This window comes from Geospiza fortis, unplaced genomic scaffold (assembly GCF_000277835.1).
Source record: "Geospiza fortis unplaced genomic scaffold, GeoFor_1.0 scaffold29, whole genome shotgun sequence".
NCBI lineage: Eukaryota > Metazoa > Chordata > Aves > Passeriformes > Thraupidae > Geospiza > Geospiza fortis.
Window position 1 is genome coordinate 4,762,852 of NW_005054349.1, and position 16,615 is coordinate 4,779,466.

The 16,615-nt window shown below is 46.0% G+C and overlaps 1 protein-coding gene across 1 annotated transcript; it reads right to left on the reverse strand.

Moving 5' to 3' along the window:
- Positions 1-1,004: 1,004 nt before the first annotated feature.
- SH3BGRL (SH3 domain binding glutamate rich protein like) lies at positions 1,005-9,184 on the reverse strand. Its single transcript, XM_031058794.1, has 3 exons — positions 9,004-9,184; positions 6,099-6,179; positions 1,005-3,094 (listed from the first exon to the last, which is right to left on the reverse strand). Exons 1-3 carry the CDS (start codon positions 9,088-9,090, stop codon positions 3,062-3,064), a joined length of 201 nt encoding a protein of 66 aa, XP_030914654.1. The 5' UTR covers positions 9,091-9,184; the 3' UTR covers positions 1,005-3,061.
- Positions 9,185-16,615: the final 7,431 nt, after the last annotated feature.

Here is a 16,615-nt window from a genome sequence, read left to right on the forward strand (position 1 = left end):
GGAAAGTTGTCACACATTGCACGCACATGTGTAGCTTGGTGTTTAAAGATTTTGGGAAACTATTTTCATTGAACTTTAATGAATAACAACTGGGTTTTTAGGATTTTTAATTAAAAAAAAAGAAGGAAAGCAGCAATTTTTCTGAGTGGCACAAGTAGAGTGGATACATGGGGGAGTAAATGGGATTCATTACAACTTTGAAATGGCATTGCTGGCCCTTTTCCCATCCCATGGACCAGTTCTAAGACAGCACAGAAGGACAAATGAGAGGGACCAGCAATAATCCCCTGTCCCTGATGGTGCTTGGCTGTGCTTCAGCTGCTCCTGTACAAATTACCAACCACTCTGAAAAAAATCAAGTTTTTGTTTCCTCCAGAGGATGTGAACTGAAGTCTGGAGTTTGGGCAAATCCCAGGGCAGGTCAGAGGCAGAGAATGTCATTTCTGTAGCTCTGCAGATCTTGCAGGGGGTGCAGAATTTCAGCACGTGAAGCAGGAAGGAGGTACCTGCTGATCTACCTGGCAAACAGGGAAGGTGTAAGTGAAGTTTTAGTTTAAAATTTATCCTGCACTGCCCTGTGGCAACACAAATAGAAAACAGCACAGCTCCCTGCTGGGAGGAGCATAAAGCTAATTAATTACAGTTTGGAAAGGAGCAGGGGAGGGCTGGGTGAGCTCCTGTGGGAGCAGCTGCTGTGTCCAAGCCAATTCCAACCTGTCCCTGCCCTGGGGAAGGAGTGGGAAAGCAGGAGAATGAGGAAATAACCCAAACTTTGACACACTGTTTTGGGTGGGTGTATCCTAAATTAAATCCCATTTGGTAATTAAATCCCATTAGCTGCAACAGGTGAAAGATCCAAGCCAGCAGACTTCACCCTCAGCAGCAGATCCCTGATGTTCACCTTGTATAAATCCTGAACTTTTAAAAAGCAATATTTTCATCTGAAAATTTCACTTCTTTCAGCTTCAAACTTCAAACTGTGAACAAAACGTGCAAACAAGTCATGGAGTGAGAAAGTGTTCTAAACCAACTTTATTGGAATGATACAGGAATGGTTAACATACAGGTTCAATCCTCAATGCCTGCTTTCTACATAGGAAAAAATAAGAAAGAAAAGAACAAATTCAATTCTTGCACCCATGGAAACAGAAAAAACCAGCACAGAGGTAACAGATTCCTGGCACTCCTAAAGTCATGCAAGAGATCTGCATCAAAAAACTCGAGTTTTACACACACAACAAAGAGATTTTGGGTATTTTCAGTTTGTGTTGGTGCCTTGTTCCCCGGACAAAGGAATAATTCAGCCTGGCTCGCCAGAGCTGCCTTAGGAATGCTGATACAGTTTGAATGCTCCCATATGGCAAGGGGGGGACACACGAGGGCAGTGACTTTGCTTTCTTAAACTTGGCAATTTTCTTGACCGTTGAGACAGGGATTGACCTCGTTTCAGAATGTTTTGGGTCACTGAACTGACAGAATTTGGCAGCTACTTTTAATTACAGCTTCTCCAAAATAATGGCTGTAATTCACCAAACGTGCACAGGAAGCACAGCAAACTGCTGTGGGTAGTACAGAGACTTGTGTGTCAAATCCCACTTTCCTCACCACCCTTCACTTGGTATTCCACAGTTCCCATAAACCCGAGCAGGAATTTAGACACAGAGAAAGATTTGGCCAATATTAAGAAAGAAAAACAACCTCGTTCGAAAAGATGAAATCATAGTGAACAACAAAAATCTGATGCTGGATTTAAAATATAACCAAACTTCCATCCCCAAAAGATCTTAAATTTCACAGAACTGCAGTAACTCCTGACAAAAGGTGTTAATAAAAAAGCACAGTTTTGTGTGTGTGTTAATCTTTAAGGTAAGGCAGCATCCATCCATCCATCCATCCCTCTGCCTCGTGATGCTGTGCTGCTTTTGTAAGCACAAGCTTCCAACTGCTTCCCAGGCTCCCAAAATGACAAATCAGGAATTAAAATATGGCCAGGAATTACAGGCTCCCTCATGAGCACTGGGAGAACACACAGGTTAATATTGCACGTGGTAAATTCACCCACACAAGACACTGAGAGATTTGCAATTCCTATAATAGTTTTATGATATGGCAATAAGAATGGAAATGAAGTTTTTCAACCTTAAAAAAAAAGTCTTGCTTAATTACAGTAACTTTTGCTATTCAAACATTTATTTCCTCATTTGAAAAAATACTATATGAACCTAATGGCTACTTGAACATGCAGTGAGATGTTTAATGCTCTAAGCAGTGTGAACTGGTATTTTTGTAGAGAAATACATTAAAGGCTTTCACCCTTACACAGGTAAGGAAAGGCCATTTCTGGCTGTTTTGGCTTGTTTGCAACATTGAATCTTGCCCAGATGTGTCATTGCTCGTGCTTAGGCAGCTGGGAGGGACCCGTGTCCATTGCCCTTTCTGTCCAAAGAGCCCACACAGATCACTTAAATGAGAAGTACATGGGGTTTGTTGGGGGTTTTATCACCTGTACAACTGTAACAATACAAACCTTAAATATCCATTCTACAGAAGACAAACACAACTTTCCAAAGTGACTACAATGGTTAAACTACACAGTACCACCTACAAATTCATCTGAAACCAGGAAAGACACTGCAAATTTACTGTGTAACTCAGTAACATTTTTGAGGCAACTCAGGCACTAAATTAGTATCTGACGAGGTTTTAGATGCTGTTTTCCATAGTTTAAATAGCTGGATCTCTAGGTAAAACCCATCTACATTTTTAGTACTAAAATAGTTTCTTTAAGTTTACACAAAACGGATGAATTGCCAGGACAGTTTAAACTAAATGTAACTCATTCATGTCTGATTGCTTCAGCTTCCATCAGAACCCACTCCTGGCTTCCTACCCTGAATTTCCCATTTCCATCCTGTGTTCAATTTGTGTTATGGACAGTGAATGCTGCAAGCACCAATCAAATGTTAGAAATCACATCTACATTTCTTGAAGCAGAGACAGTTGGACTATTTTATAAAAAGCTGTGGAAATTCCCTTTACAGACATTTAAGGCAGTTGAAATTCACGCTTGCTGCTTGGCCAGTGCTTCAGCTTCCTGAAACAGCAAAGAAGAATTACACGTTAGTAGTTTCTCAGTATGTTTCCAAAGGAACACTGTAAAGCAATAACCTGCATTTTTAAATCTTCTTTCAGCCTTTGAAAGGTGATCACAAATGGGAACAGAATGACAACAGAAGAAATGCAAAAGGAATTTCCCTTTGGTTTCTCCGAGTGTACTTTTGACTGCAGATTAATTTAATTACCTGCTAGCAGCACCATGACCTAGAAGGAGATGAATCAGAAATGAATTCCCAATGCCCTCAGTGCAGCACCTCAGCAGGGACAGCCTGGTTTATTTGAAAGGACAAAGTTCAACATCTGCCAAGATGTGCTGGAGCCATTTGCTTTTGTGACTGCACAGAAATACTCAAGATAACAGATTCCATATCATTGTCACCATGACCCAGCATTGCTAAATAAACAAAACACATGAGGAGAAAGGACTAAGAGGGGAATTTTCAAGAGGTCTGTATGATTTTTTTAGGAGGAGACACAGTGGGTGACCCCAGCTTGCAGGGCAGGAAGTCCCACGTGTATCTCTGTATTTTGGACGTGGTGGCTCACTCTGGCTGTCCTGGCTCACTGCCCTCATCCTGCCTTTGAACCCAGGGCGTGGGAAGAGCCTGGCTTGGAGCTGCCATGCTCCTGGCCCATGCTCTGCTCTGCTGGCCTGTGCTCTGCCCTGCTGGCCTGTGCTCTGCTCTGCTGGCCTGTCACAGCTCAGAGAGCAGGGCCAGGATGTCACCAGGGCTCGGATGTCACCGTGCACCCACAGGCCTCGCGCGAGGACATCCCGGCCATCCGCGGCACAAAAGGCAGGTGAGCAATGAAAGGAAGATCAAAAAGAGCTACAGAGCCTGGAAAAAAGCAGTGTGTTTGATATTCTCTAAAAGACAAGTGGTTCTTTGAACGGTAAGAAAGAGGAGAAGGTTCCCTTGGCTTTGTAACAACTCCCTTAAACAGCCCAGGGCACTGCAATGGTGACACTTCACTGGTTGTTTGTCTTCAATACAAAGTACATTTCTTCAGAACAGGCACTGGAAAGCTGGAGAGGATTCCTGGTATTTCCCTCATGCCCAGGAAGGTTGGTACAAGTAACCTACTAACCTATTTTTCTTAGAGGTCAAACTCCATTTCCTTGGGCGTAGGCCTCCAAGTTATCTGGGAGAGGCTCAGTTCTCTGACACTGACACTGGCTGAGTTCTCTGACACTCAGTTTGCCTGACACTGTCCCCCTTTCATACTTTTCCTTATTTCTCCTTCAAGGCCCCTCACTGAGCATCCTCTCAATCCTTAAATCCATAATAAATAAATAAATAAACATAGCTTTTAACTCACAAAACCCTCTCCCTTTAAAATCCACCCATATTGCTTGAAGTAGAGATGTTTAAGAAAAACTGAAGGTCAGCCGTTTCCAGAGTTTGTAGATCCAAAGGACAAACCAAACCATCAGGGCTCAGAAAATAGTTACTTGAATTTACCATGCTCACTTCTGAGCCAGTCCTGTTTAGCATTAAGATCAAACCTTTGTGCTGAGGATCAAATAATTTCCAAATCTCTCCTGATGGCATCCAATGGAGGTTTCCTGCCAAGGCTGCTCCCAGCCTCCTGCCATTTTCTGCAGTTGCCATGTCATTCCCTATAGCATTATATCCAAGCTGCACACAGCTATGCTGGAAACATCAATTTCAGCACCTACAAATCTGTGTACCCTCCTCAGCAGCCTGCAACTGACTTGACTGGACATCCTAATTGTGGGAGGGATTCCCAAAGTCAGCCTCAGAGCAGGACAAAAGGGGTACGAGATCACCACTGCAAAGGTTATTTACTGTCATCAGCCCCACACAACATGGAAATTCAGCAAGGTACAGCTGTGTTCTGTCCCTTCTGTTTAAAATTCACCTTTTCCTTAGGTGAGGACAGAATTGGAGCATCCCTTAGGACATAAGCAGAGCTCCTGCCAGCCATGCTGGCTGCTCCTGCCACCCAGCAGGTCTGGGAAGCGGCGACGTTCCCAACGTTACTGAGACAGGTGACCTGATTTGTTATGGCAGCAGCTGCTCTCTGGTACCACTGCACTTCCCAGGGGAAAGGCACGAGCTTCCCTGCATCCCCCCTGGTTCCTTGGCTCCTTCACTGCTGAGCAGTGAAGTGCAGATGTTCCAAGGAACTTCACCAGGACTGTGGCGCTGTGTGCAGCTGGTCTGATGCCAGCAGTGGGTAATGCTGAGGTGAATATCCCAGCCTCTGCTCTGGGCAGCTCTGCACGAGGCAGTTTTTCCTCATCACACCATCCCCAGTGGAGCTACTGCTGGAAATCTGGCTCCCAAAACTGCTTCAGTCCGCCCCACAACCTGCAGTGCTCCCTGCTCATGGATCACCATCCACCTTTAAAATTAGGTCTCTTAGTGATGTGCACAGCACGACCTTGGACTCGTACATGAGTAGAGCTGAAAGGGAGCGGCGCGTTTATCCACTGGAACAGGAAAGCTGGAAGTGACCTGGAGGATCCTGCTGCTGTCAAGTGAAACGTATAAAGCAGGCTTGTCTTATCCTATCAAAATCAAAAGGAGAATTCCAGCCCATTGCATCCACAAAGCAGTAACCCAGTTCGTAATTGGCAAAGGAAAATAAGCTTTGGATAACAAGCCAGAGGAAAAAATTACTCTGAAGCAAGACATGTTATTTCAGAAACAGTGACTCTGGTTTCAAGGGATTTTCTAGCAGAAAAATCTCATCAAAATTTCACATGATTTAATTTTTTTTACTGAATTGAAAACATTCTTTGATTTTGGGATAATTTTTTTCATCTAGGTTTCTTATGCATTCTTCAGTGCAAATATTAACCACTCTTTTGAAAGTGAAGCCTGAGAGCCTCTGGAGACTGAGTATCTCCCAGGGAGATAGATGGGGGCAATGACAGCACGTGTACCAGATCCTGTTGTGAGCAGAGGAGGAGGTGAAAGCCACAGGCTCCCTGCGAGGAGGTGCTCACCCACCTTTGAGCCAGGAGGGGCAGTCAAGCCCAGGAACGCGTACACGGCGTTGTTCTCCCGCGCCTCGAAGAAAGCATCGTAGTCCTTCACCATGGCAGGAGGGAGGGGGAATAAAAGACAGAGGAGTGAATTGTCAGAAATAATCTCAAGTCAGTTTAGGGTATCACCCAACCCACACCAAGCAAAGTGTTTCCTGTGCCCGAATGCAAAATTCAGCATCAGCTCAGGTATGTGGCATTAGCACTAACAGCACACAAACTGGTCAGGCTGGAAAGGGACAAGCTGGGAATTCATTCTGTGTACCAACAAGGTGTTGCTGTGAGGTGCTCCAGCCTCTCCCAAAGGGACAGACTCCACACAAGGCAGGCGGTGTAACTGGTCTGGTGTGGAGCAGCTGAGCCTGGACCCTGTCATCAGAAACCCTGATGTTCCCAGATGTCATTGCTGACTCCTGATATGGATGGCAATTGTGCAACTGTGACTCCAGCTCTTAAATCTGTCAGAAGTTCAACTGGAACTTTAACACTGCGAGTGCACTTTTGCCATCACATTTCCCACTAAGGATTAGTCTGTGCAAGTGAAGGCAATGGGGTGGCACTGTTTGCTCACAGTGCACTACAAATGCCCTGAACACACACAGCCACTTCCCAGGAAAATTAAGGTAATAAATAAATAAATAAATAAATAAATAAATAAATAAATAAATAAGAAATAGCAGTTGCCAAACTCCATCTAAAGGAACCCACAAGTTTTGTGCAAGCTCACTGTTGTCCAAGTTACCACACAATTCCCTCACACCGACTTCTGAACTCAGCAGGGATCAATCCAATGACTTTCCTGCTCTCCATTTTTAACTGATTGTAACTTTACCAGCTCCTCCATCTTTCCTGGGCAATGTTTGGATGCAGGAGTTCTGGCTGGGAAGCCCAAGGCAGGCAGCAGCTCCATCTCAGGCTGGAGCCAGGGAGAGCTGTTTAGGGCATGTTGCTCTGGATTCCTGACTGTCTGGGAGGCAAAAGCCTAAGGAACAGCAGCTGAGGGGGCAGCTCTAAGGAGAGGCTGCTGCAGCCAGAACAGAACAAAGTACAGGAACCAGAAGATTCCAGCTGCCTGGACTTCAGGGATATCAAATTATTGCTCCATTTGCACACGCAGCATTCGTGTGCTGGTTTGATAAAAATGTGTGTGATTATGGTAAATCCTCCCTGAAGCCCTTCTGTTGACAGGACTGGGGCTGCTTGATAACAAAGGGATTGTTTATCTGGCTGGTGCACAGGCCATGAGCCTGCTCCACAGCATCTCCCAGGACAGGAATTCCTGGGCCTGAGGGGCAGGGCTCATGCCAGCCCACACAGCATCTCCAGTTCAGCCTCTGCTGTGCATGGGCCAGGAAGGCCAATTTGCTCTTTGCTCTGCCACTTGTGCTGCATCAGATGGAACAAACAGGGAACTTCATGCTTGAGAGGCATCAGATAAAGACAGAAAGAGGTTCAAATTCTGGGCACAGAATTAACTTTTACTTTCCTGAAAGCTGAACTGTAGCAACTTGAATCCAGCAACAGAAACTGACCAAATTTCAAGAGTTCAACATGACATCAATCAAAATTTTGGGGATGAAATAAAACCATAGCAAGAACCTTGCAACCAACCCCTTCTCAGGTAATTACTGAGCCTTATGTCTGTCACTCCAAACCAACCTTTTTCCATGTCACAACCAGTCAGTAAAATTTTGAGAGCTAAGTGGCTCAACAGTTCACTGTGGATATTATTTCAAGTTCTGCTTCGATTACAAGCAAGAATTTTTCTTGGCACATTGAGAATAATTTCTTTCAGTAGGCACAGATTTGTCTCACAAAGGTCCAGAGCTGGCAGGTCTTGACTTACGGACTGTGCAGGTCAGAAACAGACTTCAAAAGGAGCAGAGGAATGCACACTGTGAGCTCTGTTCAGAAGATACTAAGTTTTAAAAATAAAACTAACAGTTAATCTAATAATCATTCAAGCATGGCCTGCTGAGTACAAGTACTGCAGGGCAACTTACTTTTGATCAAGCATTAAAATAATTACATAGGATTTTTGTTTGCAACACAAGTTTTAATCTGTCCAAGGCACTGGAGTTAGTGAACCACAGCAGCACACAGAGCTCATCCCAAGAAGGATCAGAAAACTGATTTATGATCATGGCAGATATCAATTCATGAGATCTGGGATTCACAGGTACTGGCAAGCCCCACACAGGCAGAACAGATCTCTGAACTTGCTACAGAACGTAAGCTTGGTCTAAAAGGACCAGATTTCTTTGAGGTGTTAGTTCACAATCATGGGGAAAATGAGGATTAAAAAGCCTGGCAACTTTCAGAGCCATAAAATGGGAAAAAAACCACAGGAAAAGAAAATTAAGTATGTACTGCAAGGTAGGATCCAAATCAAGAGGTCTACATTTTAATCTTTCTTATGGTGTGACTCGAAAACTCAAGACTCAAGAATCAGTGGAGGGAATTATTACTAAAAGCCAAGATGGGAGGAAATGTCTAACACCTCCTACAGCCTTCCCAGTTTGGGCAACTGCAGCTGGGCAAGCCCTGCCTTGCTGCTCACTGCAGTGAAGCACAGGAGGTGGCAGTGAGGAAGAGGAGTGGGATGAGCACAGGAGGCTGGAGGTGAGGGATGAGCACAGGAGGCTGGAGGTGAGGGATGAGCACAGGAGGCTGGAGGTGAGGGATGAGCACAGGAGGCTGGAGGTGAGGGATGAGCACAGGAGGCTGGAGGTGAGGGATGAGCACAGGAGGCTGGAGGTGAGGGATGAGCAGGAGGCTGGAGGTGAGGGATGAGCACAGGGGAGCTGGAGCTGAGGGATGAGCACAGGAGGCTGGAGCTGAGGGGCACAGGAGGCTCCAGCAGCCCTCACCCCGAGGTAGCGGCTGTCGTTGAAGAGCCGGGGGGGCAGGGGGTTCCCGCTCGCAGGCCGACTGTCCTCGGGGACGTTCTCCCGCATCCATTTCCGGTTCTCCTCGTTAGCTGCGATGTCCTTCTCCTCAAATTCAATTTTGTTGGCTTCCAAGAAGCCTAACACATCTTGCTGCTGCTTTTTAATCTGTCACAAAAGAAGGAGGGAGGGAGATAAAGGTAAACAAAATCAGTGAAATTATTTTTGATGCCGCTCTGGGGTTCGATGCAGAAATCAGGGGGTGAAAACAGGAATGGTAAGAAAATTCTTAGAACGAAAAAGTATCTTCTGAAGAGTCAGAGCTGGCTCCTATAAAACAGAACAGGTGTAAAGATGCTGTCCCTACACAAATGTGAGTGTTGTGTACCTTAAAGGTGCCCACCTAAAAGCAGAGTTGTGAGCAGGGCCCTTGTGCTGGCCAGAACGTTGTTTTTTCAGGTGCAGTGGAGTTTGCTGGAGGCACATTTGAGGTACAAAATGCTTCCTTGTGCCCTTGGAAGCACAGGCTGAACCTCCCCATTCCTTCTCAGAGTCCAGGCTTTTGTCCACCTCAGTGACAAAAGAGAAGTGGCTCACACTTGTGTGCACAGACACCCCTCTCCCGTTGTGTCCTGGGTGTCTGCAGGGCAGGCACAGTCCCTGGAGAGCTGTGACCCCACATCCCCATCCTAACTTCTGTCAGGGAAGCTGGGTGAGGTCCCAACCTGATGCCACCCATCCTTGTACATTCACACAGCATCCAAGGGAAAAGCAGGATCTGTGTGGCAAGTATGGTGCTGGCTCTGCACAGGGAAGGAGGTTTTTATTATTGTCATTATGAATTACTGACTTATTGACACAGAGATGTTCTGCTAATGTTCTGCTCTCCCTCTGCATAACTTCAGCACCACAAAGGAGATTATAACCATGCACATCCTAGCAAACAATAAAAAAATAGAATTTAATGGAAAATTTGTTTTCTTGAAATTACCCCCTTCACTGCAAAGCCAATCCAAGGGCCTGGCTTTACCCTAATGAGCCGAGTGCCGCAGGAGCAGCGTTTCACACAGATGTTGCTAGTGCTAACTCAGGTCAGCCGCAGCTCCCGGAGCAGCCACTCCATATACGGCCACAGGCAAACCCAGAGCTGCCGGGGTCAGGGACAGCCAGCCCAGAGCCAAATATGGAGCCCGTGCCCTGGCTCACACAGCCCCACACCCACGGGCACCGGGCTGAGACCCGGCCTGCAGAGCCCCGCACCCACGGGCACCCAGCCCCGCACCCACGGGCAGCCGGGAGCAGCAGGAGCAGCAGGGAGTGTGATGGAGAGCGCTGCCCTGAAGGATGTGGGCCGGGGAACAGAGCCAGCACATCCATAAGGGAATCTTCAGGCACTCCCTGAGGTCTGGAGCTGCTCTATCCATGGCAGGGTCAAGCAGAGCTCGGGAGGGGCACATCCAGCTCAGAGGGACCGATCCTGCTCTCCCACAGAGGGAAACGTGCTCCCAGCTCCAGCAGGGAAGCTGCCTGCTGAGAAGCCAGGGTGATTCCTCCCACCACGTCAGCACAGGAGCCGCTGGACTCGCTGTGTGAGCACCCTGAAACACAAGGATATTGCTAATTTTCATCATGGCTAAAAATAAATCAAACTGGAGGAGTTAATACCGCCCCGAGGAAATAACTTGTGTAGAGGATGTATAAAAACATTCTCAGCAGACTCAAAGCTCTGGGTAAGAGGTTTCCTTGCCTGCCTCTAACAGCAGCAGGAGGGGAAGCTTTTCTCTGTTGCGCTCTACAGCTCAGAGGGGAAAAAAGGGAGCACTCCATTAATGAACTGTTCTGTAGGGCTAAAATAAGGGAAAGTCTTTGGAATTATAAACTCTTTGGTCACTATGACCCAGTAGTAAATGTAAATTTTTTTCCTTGAACCAGTTACATGTTTAATTAACCATTTCCTACAATCTCTAAATTTCAGATCCAAATAGTTTTTATTACTCTCAGGTCCTTAACTTATCCAAAATGCATTGTTTAGTGAGAACACACTTTGAGATGCTCCAGAATTATTAAGGAATTAGAGAAAACAAAGCTTTTACCCACTCTACCATTAACCTGTACACTCTGCCATGTAAAACAAGAGTTCTGAGTTGGACAGAAATCAGCATTTTGATCCCGTGAGAAGTCACTTCATTTTTTTAATAATCCTTTTGACTATTAGATTGTTTTAGCCACACATACATCCTCACACCCTCCCAGCATCTCACAATCTCTGGGTTGTTTTTCCAGCTCCAGGAGGTACAACCACATCCCAAACTGTTAACTGTGGCTCCAAAGGGTGATCACAACCCTCTCTGCTTGTCTTTGAAGAGCTAACAAAGCTGGAAATGTATTTTTTTGTTCTATAAAAGGCACCATTGTAAGGCAAGCATGAAGTTTGGTCTCTGTTGCTCTCAGGCCATCTGTAGTTAAGGGAGGTAATTCTCTAGAGAACTCTACAGAAGAGCAAGGATGGTGCTGATGCATGAGGAATATAAGTCTGGAACCCTTGTTTTCTGGCCAGACAAAAAAACCGTTGGGAGATTAAGCAGCACTGTTTTCTCCCAGCTCCTCAGACAAATCCTCCAGCCACGGTGATGAGCACTTACACAAGAGCAGTAAATGCTCCAGAGAAACAGGGCACCAACTGCTGGGCAGCAGGCACACCGAGCTGCCAGATCCTGTTATTTTATGAGATTTTATTTAGAAAACTTCCATTAATCACAGGCAGCGGAATAGCACTGTGAGGGAAGGGCTGAAAATAGAGCAAGAGACGTCTGCTGCTGCTTCAGGGTGTTTTGTCTTGCTTGAAAGGGCACATGTTCTCCTCGGGACGGAGCTGGAAAACGGTTCCTGCTGCCCATGTTTGGGAAGGAGCGAGGAGCCTCTCTTCAGGATGCGCCTGTCAGCAGCAGCACTCGCTGCCCACACAACCTCCCCCACGTGGAGAGCGGCCAGCGCCTCCCAGACCCCGCACCTCAGCCTGAGTATAAACAACTGTCATGTCTGAAGCCGCTCTGGCCCGTGAAGGGCAGCTCACTGCAGTTGGCAAACACGAAAATCCTTGTTTATCCCGAGTGCTCCTGACACATTGTGCAGGGCCGAGAGCAGCGGGAGAGCTGGGAACGTGTCTGGAGTCAGCGCAGGAGCTGGGGAGCCCGGCAGGGCCCTGGGGCTCGGGACCAGCCCTGGTGGGGCAGGAGCATTTATGGGGACACAACATTATAGGAACAGAGAAATGAAAGGGATGGACAGACAGCTGTGAGGAAGAGAAGAGGCTGGGGGCAAAATGGATGGGTAGAAATCAGGGGAAAATCCCTGTGGGATGGAGACAGAGGGATAGAAGGAGAAGGAGTGGGAGCAGGTGAAGCCAGGGCTGCAGGGAGGAAGGGCTGCATCCTCTGGAGTCCCCACTGCCCTCAGAACAGCCCATTGGACTTCACCCAACCCCAGAAACAGAAACACATCCTGCCTCAACACACACTTGGGAGAAAAACAACTCCTAAGGTGAGTGGAGATATTTTACTCCTTGCTGATGTTCCCAAGATAATACTGAAAGGAACATTTAATGAAACAAATCTATTTTCTCTTTGGTTTGGATTTCAGGGTCTGGTTCCAGGACAGAAACAGCTTTATGGCAAGTTATTGGTGATTAAGCAGAGTCTCACCACACACTGTGATCTTGTGCTATAAGATCCACTGGGTATCAAGATTCCCTTCTCTTCCAGTTACAAGCCAATCGTGAAACATTAAGCTTTCAACAGAGCATGGGCACAAAATAACATTATAAAAATGAGTGTAGAATTGTGAACAAGTATCGCCCCTCACTTTAGTACACATCAGAAATTCAATTTACTGTTCTTAATCTAACTCCCATCAGTGATGTCAGTAACACAAGAGAAACCACATCAAAGCTGCCAAGAGTACAAACAGGTGATGTTTGCCAACAAATCAATCAATCAAAAATAAAATTTTAACCCCAAAGTGGGAATAAACTTTCTAGAAAATGCTGCAACATTTTAGATTCTCTTCCAAATCTTTAATCATTAAAACAATTAAAAAAAGAACTCAGCTAAAAGATAATAAGCAGAAAGGAGGCAGGGATGATGCTGCAGAACCTTGGTCCAGTGAGCAGGCAGCATTCCAGCCTCAGCTCCAGCCAGGACTGTGCTGGCTGTTCAAGAGCCAGCTTCTCCCAGCACCACCCCACTGCAGGGAAACACTAATTTTAAACACTTTTTCGAACTGGACTTCACAGAAGGGTCTATTTCGTTTGGTGCACACAGGCGCAGACACAGCACAGTCCAGTCCACGCTGCTGGCCAAGGAAGGGTTTGCGTTGGTTTTTTTCAGTCTTGTTATTTTTTCAGTTTATAAATAAATCCCTGGTTGGACAATAGACATGTTTTGGAAATCTATTTATGGACCACTGGAACTCAAATTAAGTTTACAGTCTGAGTGCTGCTGTTTTGATCCAACACAAACTTACTGACTGCAGCTCTGCCATCCTGGCCCTTGGCAGGGGCTTCTCCACCACTTCTGTGGCTCCTGTGTCCCAACCTCCACGTAGGGGAAAAACATAGATTTTATTAATTTCTTTCCCAATTATGGGATTAAATAGCTCATGCTTTATTGTGAGGATTTAAAAGAATTATAAATGGATTTCTTATGATGTTCCCAGCCGTCGTTATATCATCAGTTACAACATCAGGAAAAAGGAATGGCCTCAAGGTGCACCAGGGAAGGTTTAGATTAGGAATCAGGAGAAAGTTTTTCATGGAAATGGTTATGAAGCGTTAGAACAGGCTGCCCAGAGAAGTGGTGGAGTCACCACTCCCTGGAAGTGTTCAAAAAACATGTGGATGTGGCACTTGAGGACATGATTTAGTGATGAACACGGGGCTGGGTTTATGGTTGAACTTGATGATCTCAAAGGTCTTTTCAACCATAACAATTCCACGATGCTGTGATTCTCTCCAGCTCCTGCTGTAGGTGTGTCCTGAGCTGCCTCTCCCAACCTCACAGCTGGGATCCAGCACCAGAAAACAGAGAAGCAACACCTTAGAGCAGATCTTACATATTTCTCAATTCAGTTTCAAGACAACACATTTAAAAGGGGATAATTTTTTTTCCATTTCCAATTCCAATTCCAGCCTTCGGGGTTCCAGATAACCAAAAGCAAGTATAGCTTTAAAGCAGTTGTATTGTGTGCCAATGATGGTTTTAAAGATGCTGCTTCTTCCTTAGTGGGAGCAAATCTTTACATCCCAGAAGCAGCTGCTTTGTGCAGGAAGGTGAACTCCAAACTCCAGGTTATGCTACTGGCTGTAGCCAGACTTGTAGCCATCAGTTCTCCAGGAGCTTCAGAGTCTCCTGAAGATGGACAAGCTGAAATGTAAGCAGGGAATGGGAAAAGTGCAGTGCAAGAAATGTTGAGCAAACGCCACTGGCAGCCAGCAGCAGCAAGATGGAAACCCCAGGAAGGGATTTTCCTGGGAGGAATGGGCAGCATGAGGAATGCCAAGTGCTGCCATGACAAACTGACTTGTCACAGGGTGACCTGTGGACTGAGCTGGGGCCACACTGCCACAATCCACGGCCACTTTTTGGAATTAGAATAAAAACTGTTGGGGGTTTTAGTTTGGTTTTTATCAGTCTCACCTAATTTCTCAAATGACCTTGCCTTCCTCACCCAGAGTCCCTAATGCAGAAGCTCATCCTTGCAAATGAGCTGCAAAATGCTTAGAATTTCTCCTCCCACTACAACCTAATTTGTAGGAGTTAAACAGCCCAACAGCTCAGCCATGGATTTAAATGTCACAGATTCCTGTCGGCCCCCTAAGCTCATTCCCCACCCCAGCACATGGCAGCAGGGCTCTCTTCTGAGCAGCCTCAGTCCTGCCCTCCATCACACTTTTCCTTGCTTTTACTCTAATATTCCAGAAGATTTTTTTTTTTTGTCTAGAGTGGTTTTGTTGGTTTTATTTGTATGAATAAGCCATTTTTTCCTCCTATTTTAGCTTAAAAATCCAATGTGCCAGTTCTGGTGGTGCCACTGTAAATGTAGTCAGAGGGTGGGAAACCTGCAGGCAACTCCAGCAATGACCTGGCTTGATCAGAGCTCTGCCAGGTGTCTCCCAGCAATTCCTGTCTCACTCTTATTTCTCCCTGCCTGGTAGAACATCTGCTTATTTTTAGGTCTGGGTAATTATCATCACAGAGCACTTCTTTGTTCTGGTTATTTTAAGCAGAGCATTACACGAGTGGTGCCATCGTTGTCTCTCCCGATGGATTCTGGTCTGGAGGGAATGAGACTGAGGACAAACACAGCAAAACCACCATGAACTTACGGGACCTCACTCAAACACAGGAGGCTGGAAAAGTTCATGCTGGACTTGTGCTGCTCTTTTTTTTCATTTTCCAGAAATTCAGCAGTGTCCAGATGGACTCCATGTGTCCTGGCTCTCTCCCTGCAGGGTCCTTTGGGAAAGCCCATGGCAATATCCACATGAATCCTGCACAGCAGCGCTGGTTTAATGTGGTTAGACCCCATCAGCTTAAAATTGGTTTATTTGGAAATGGTTTTTACCACCAGGCACCCACCGACCCTGGGCTGTGTCAGCATCACCAGCCCAAGACCTGGGGCAGGAGGAAACAGGCTCCAGCTCCCACTGAGAGCAACAACCACATTCGTGCTGCTCACGTGTGGCTTTGGAAGACAGCTTTTAAAAACAAGAAAAGGTGAGAGGATGCAAAGTGACCACCACTCAAGAGCAAGGCTGGGGGAAAATCCAGGCTACCAAAAGGGTTTTGCAATTTAACCTGGAGGTTACATCATGTCTGGCAGCACACATGGGCTGTCTGCAAAAGGGCTTTAGCCTGGCATAAGGTACCACCCCATAGACCAGATTTTGGAACACAAGCCAAAAGTGTAGCTGGAACAAAGGACAAAGTCTGCACTTCCCAAAACAAGACCACCACTTGCTCCAGAAACCATAGAAAGTTACATAAATGAAAAAGCTGATTCATGAGAACAAAAATAAAAGCTTCTCTCATGGATTATAATGCCATTGTAACTGCATTCATTCAATAACCCAAAGCCTAAAAACTTGTTAAATCCCACACCAACAACACCCAGGTCCAAAGATCCTTGTGCACAGAACAAGTTTTCTCCTACCAGAACCAAACAGGAAAGTTCACATCACCTCCATGTGCTAAAGTCCTGGGGAATCAGGATTCTCAAGGGAGCCAAGGGCACTTAGAGACCAAACCCTCACTTTTATTTACGCTGACACAGACTGCAAAGAGAATAAAATCCATGGGGGATTTGGCATTTAGTTCCTTTGGGCTGCTTTGGAAAGTTCAGCCAGCAACACCAGCCTGGCCCCTCTGGTTGGCACAGCCCAGCACAGCTGAGCAGCTTCCTAAGTGCCACTCTGCCAACTTGCTGTTGGAGTTCAAGGAATTAGTTAAGAAAAAATAAAAAATATTTTCTCTCTTGCTGCAGCAAGGAGGGTTTGACTTCAGTGTTCCAGCAAAGTTGTTCAGTGTCACTAATTTAG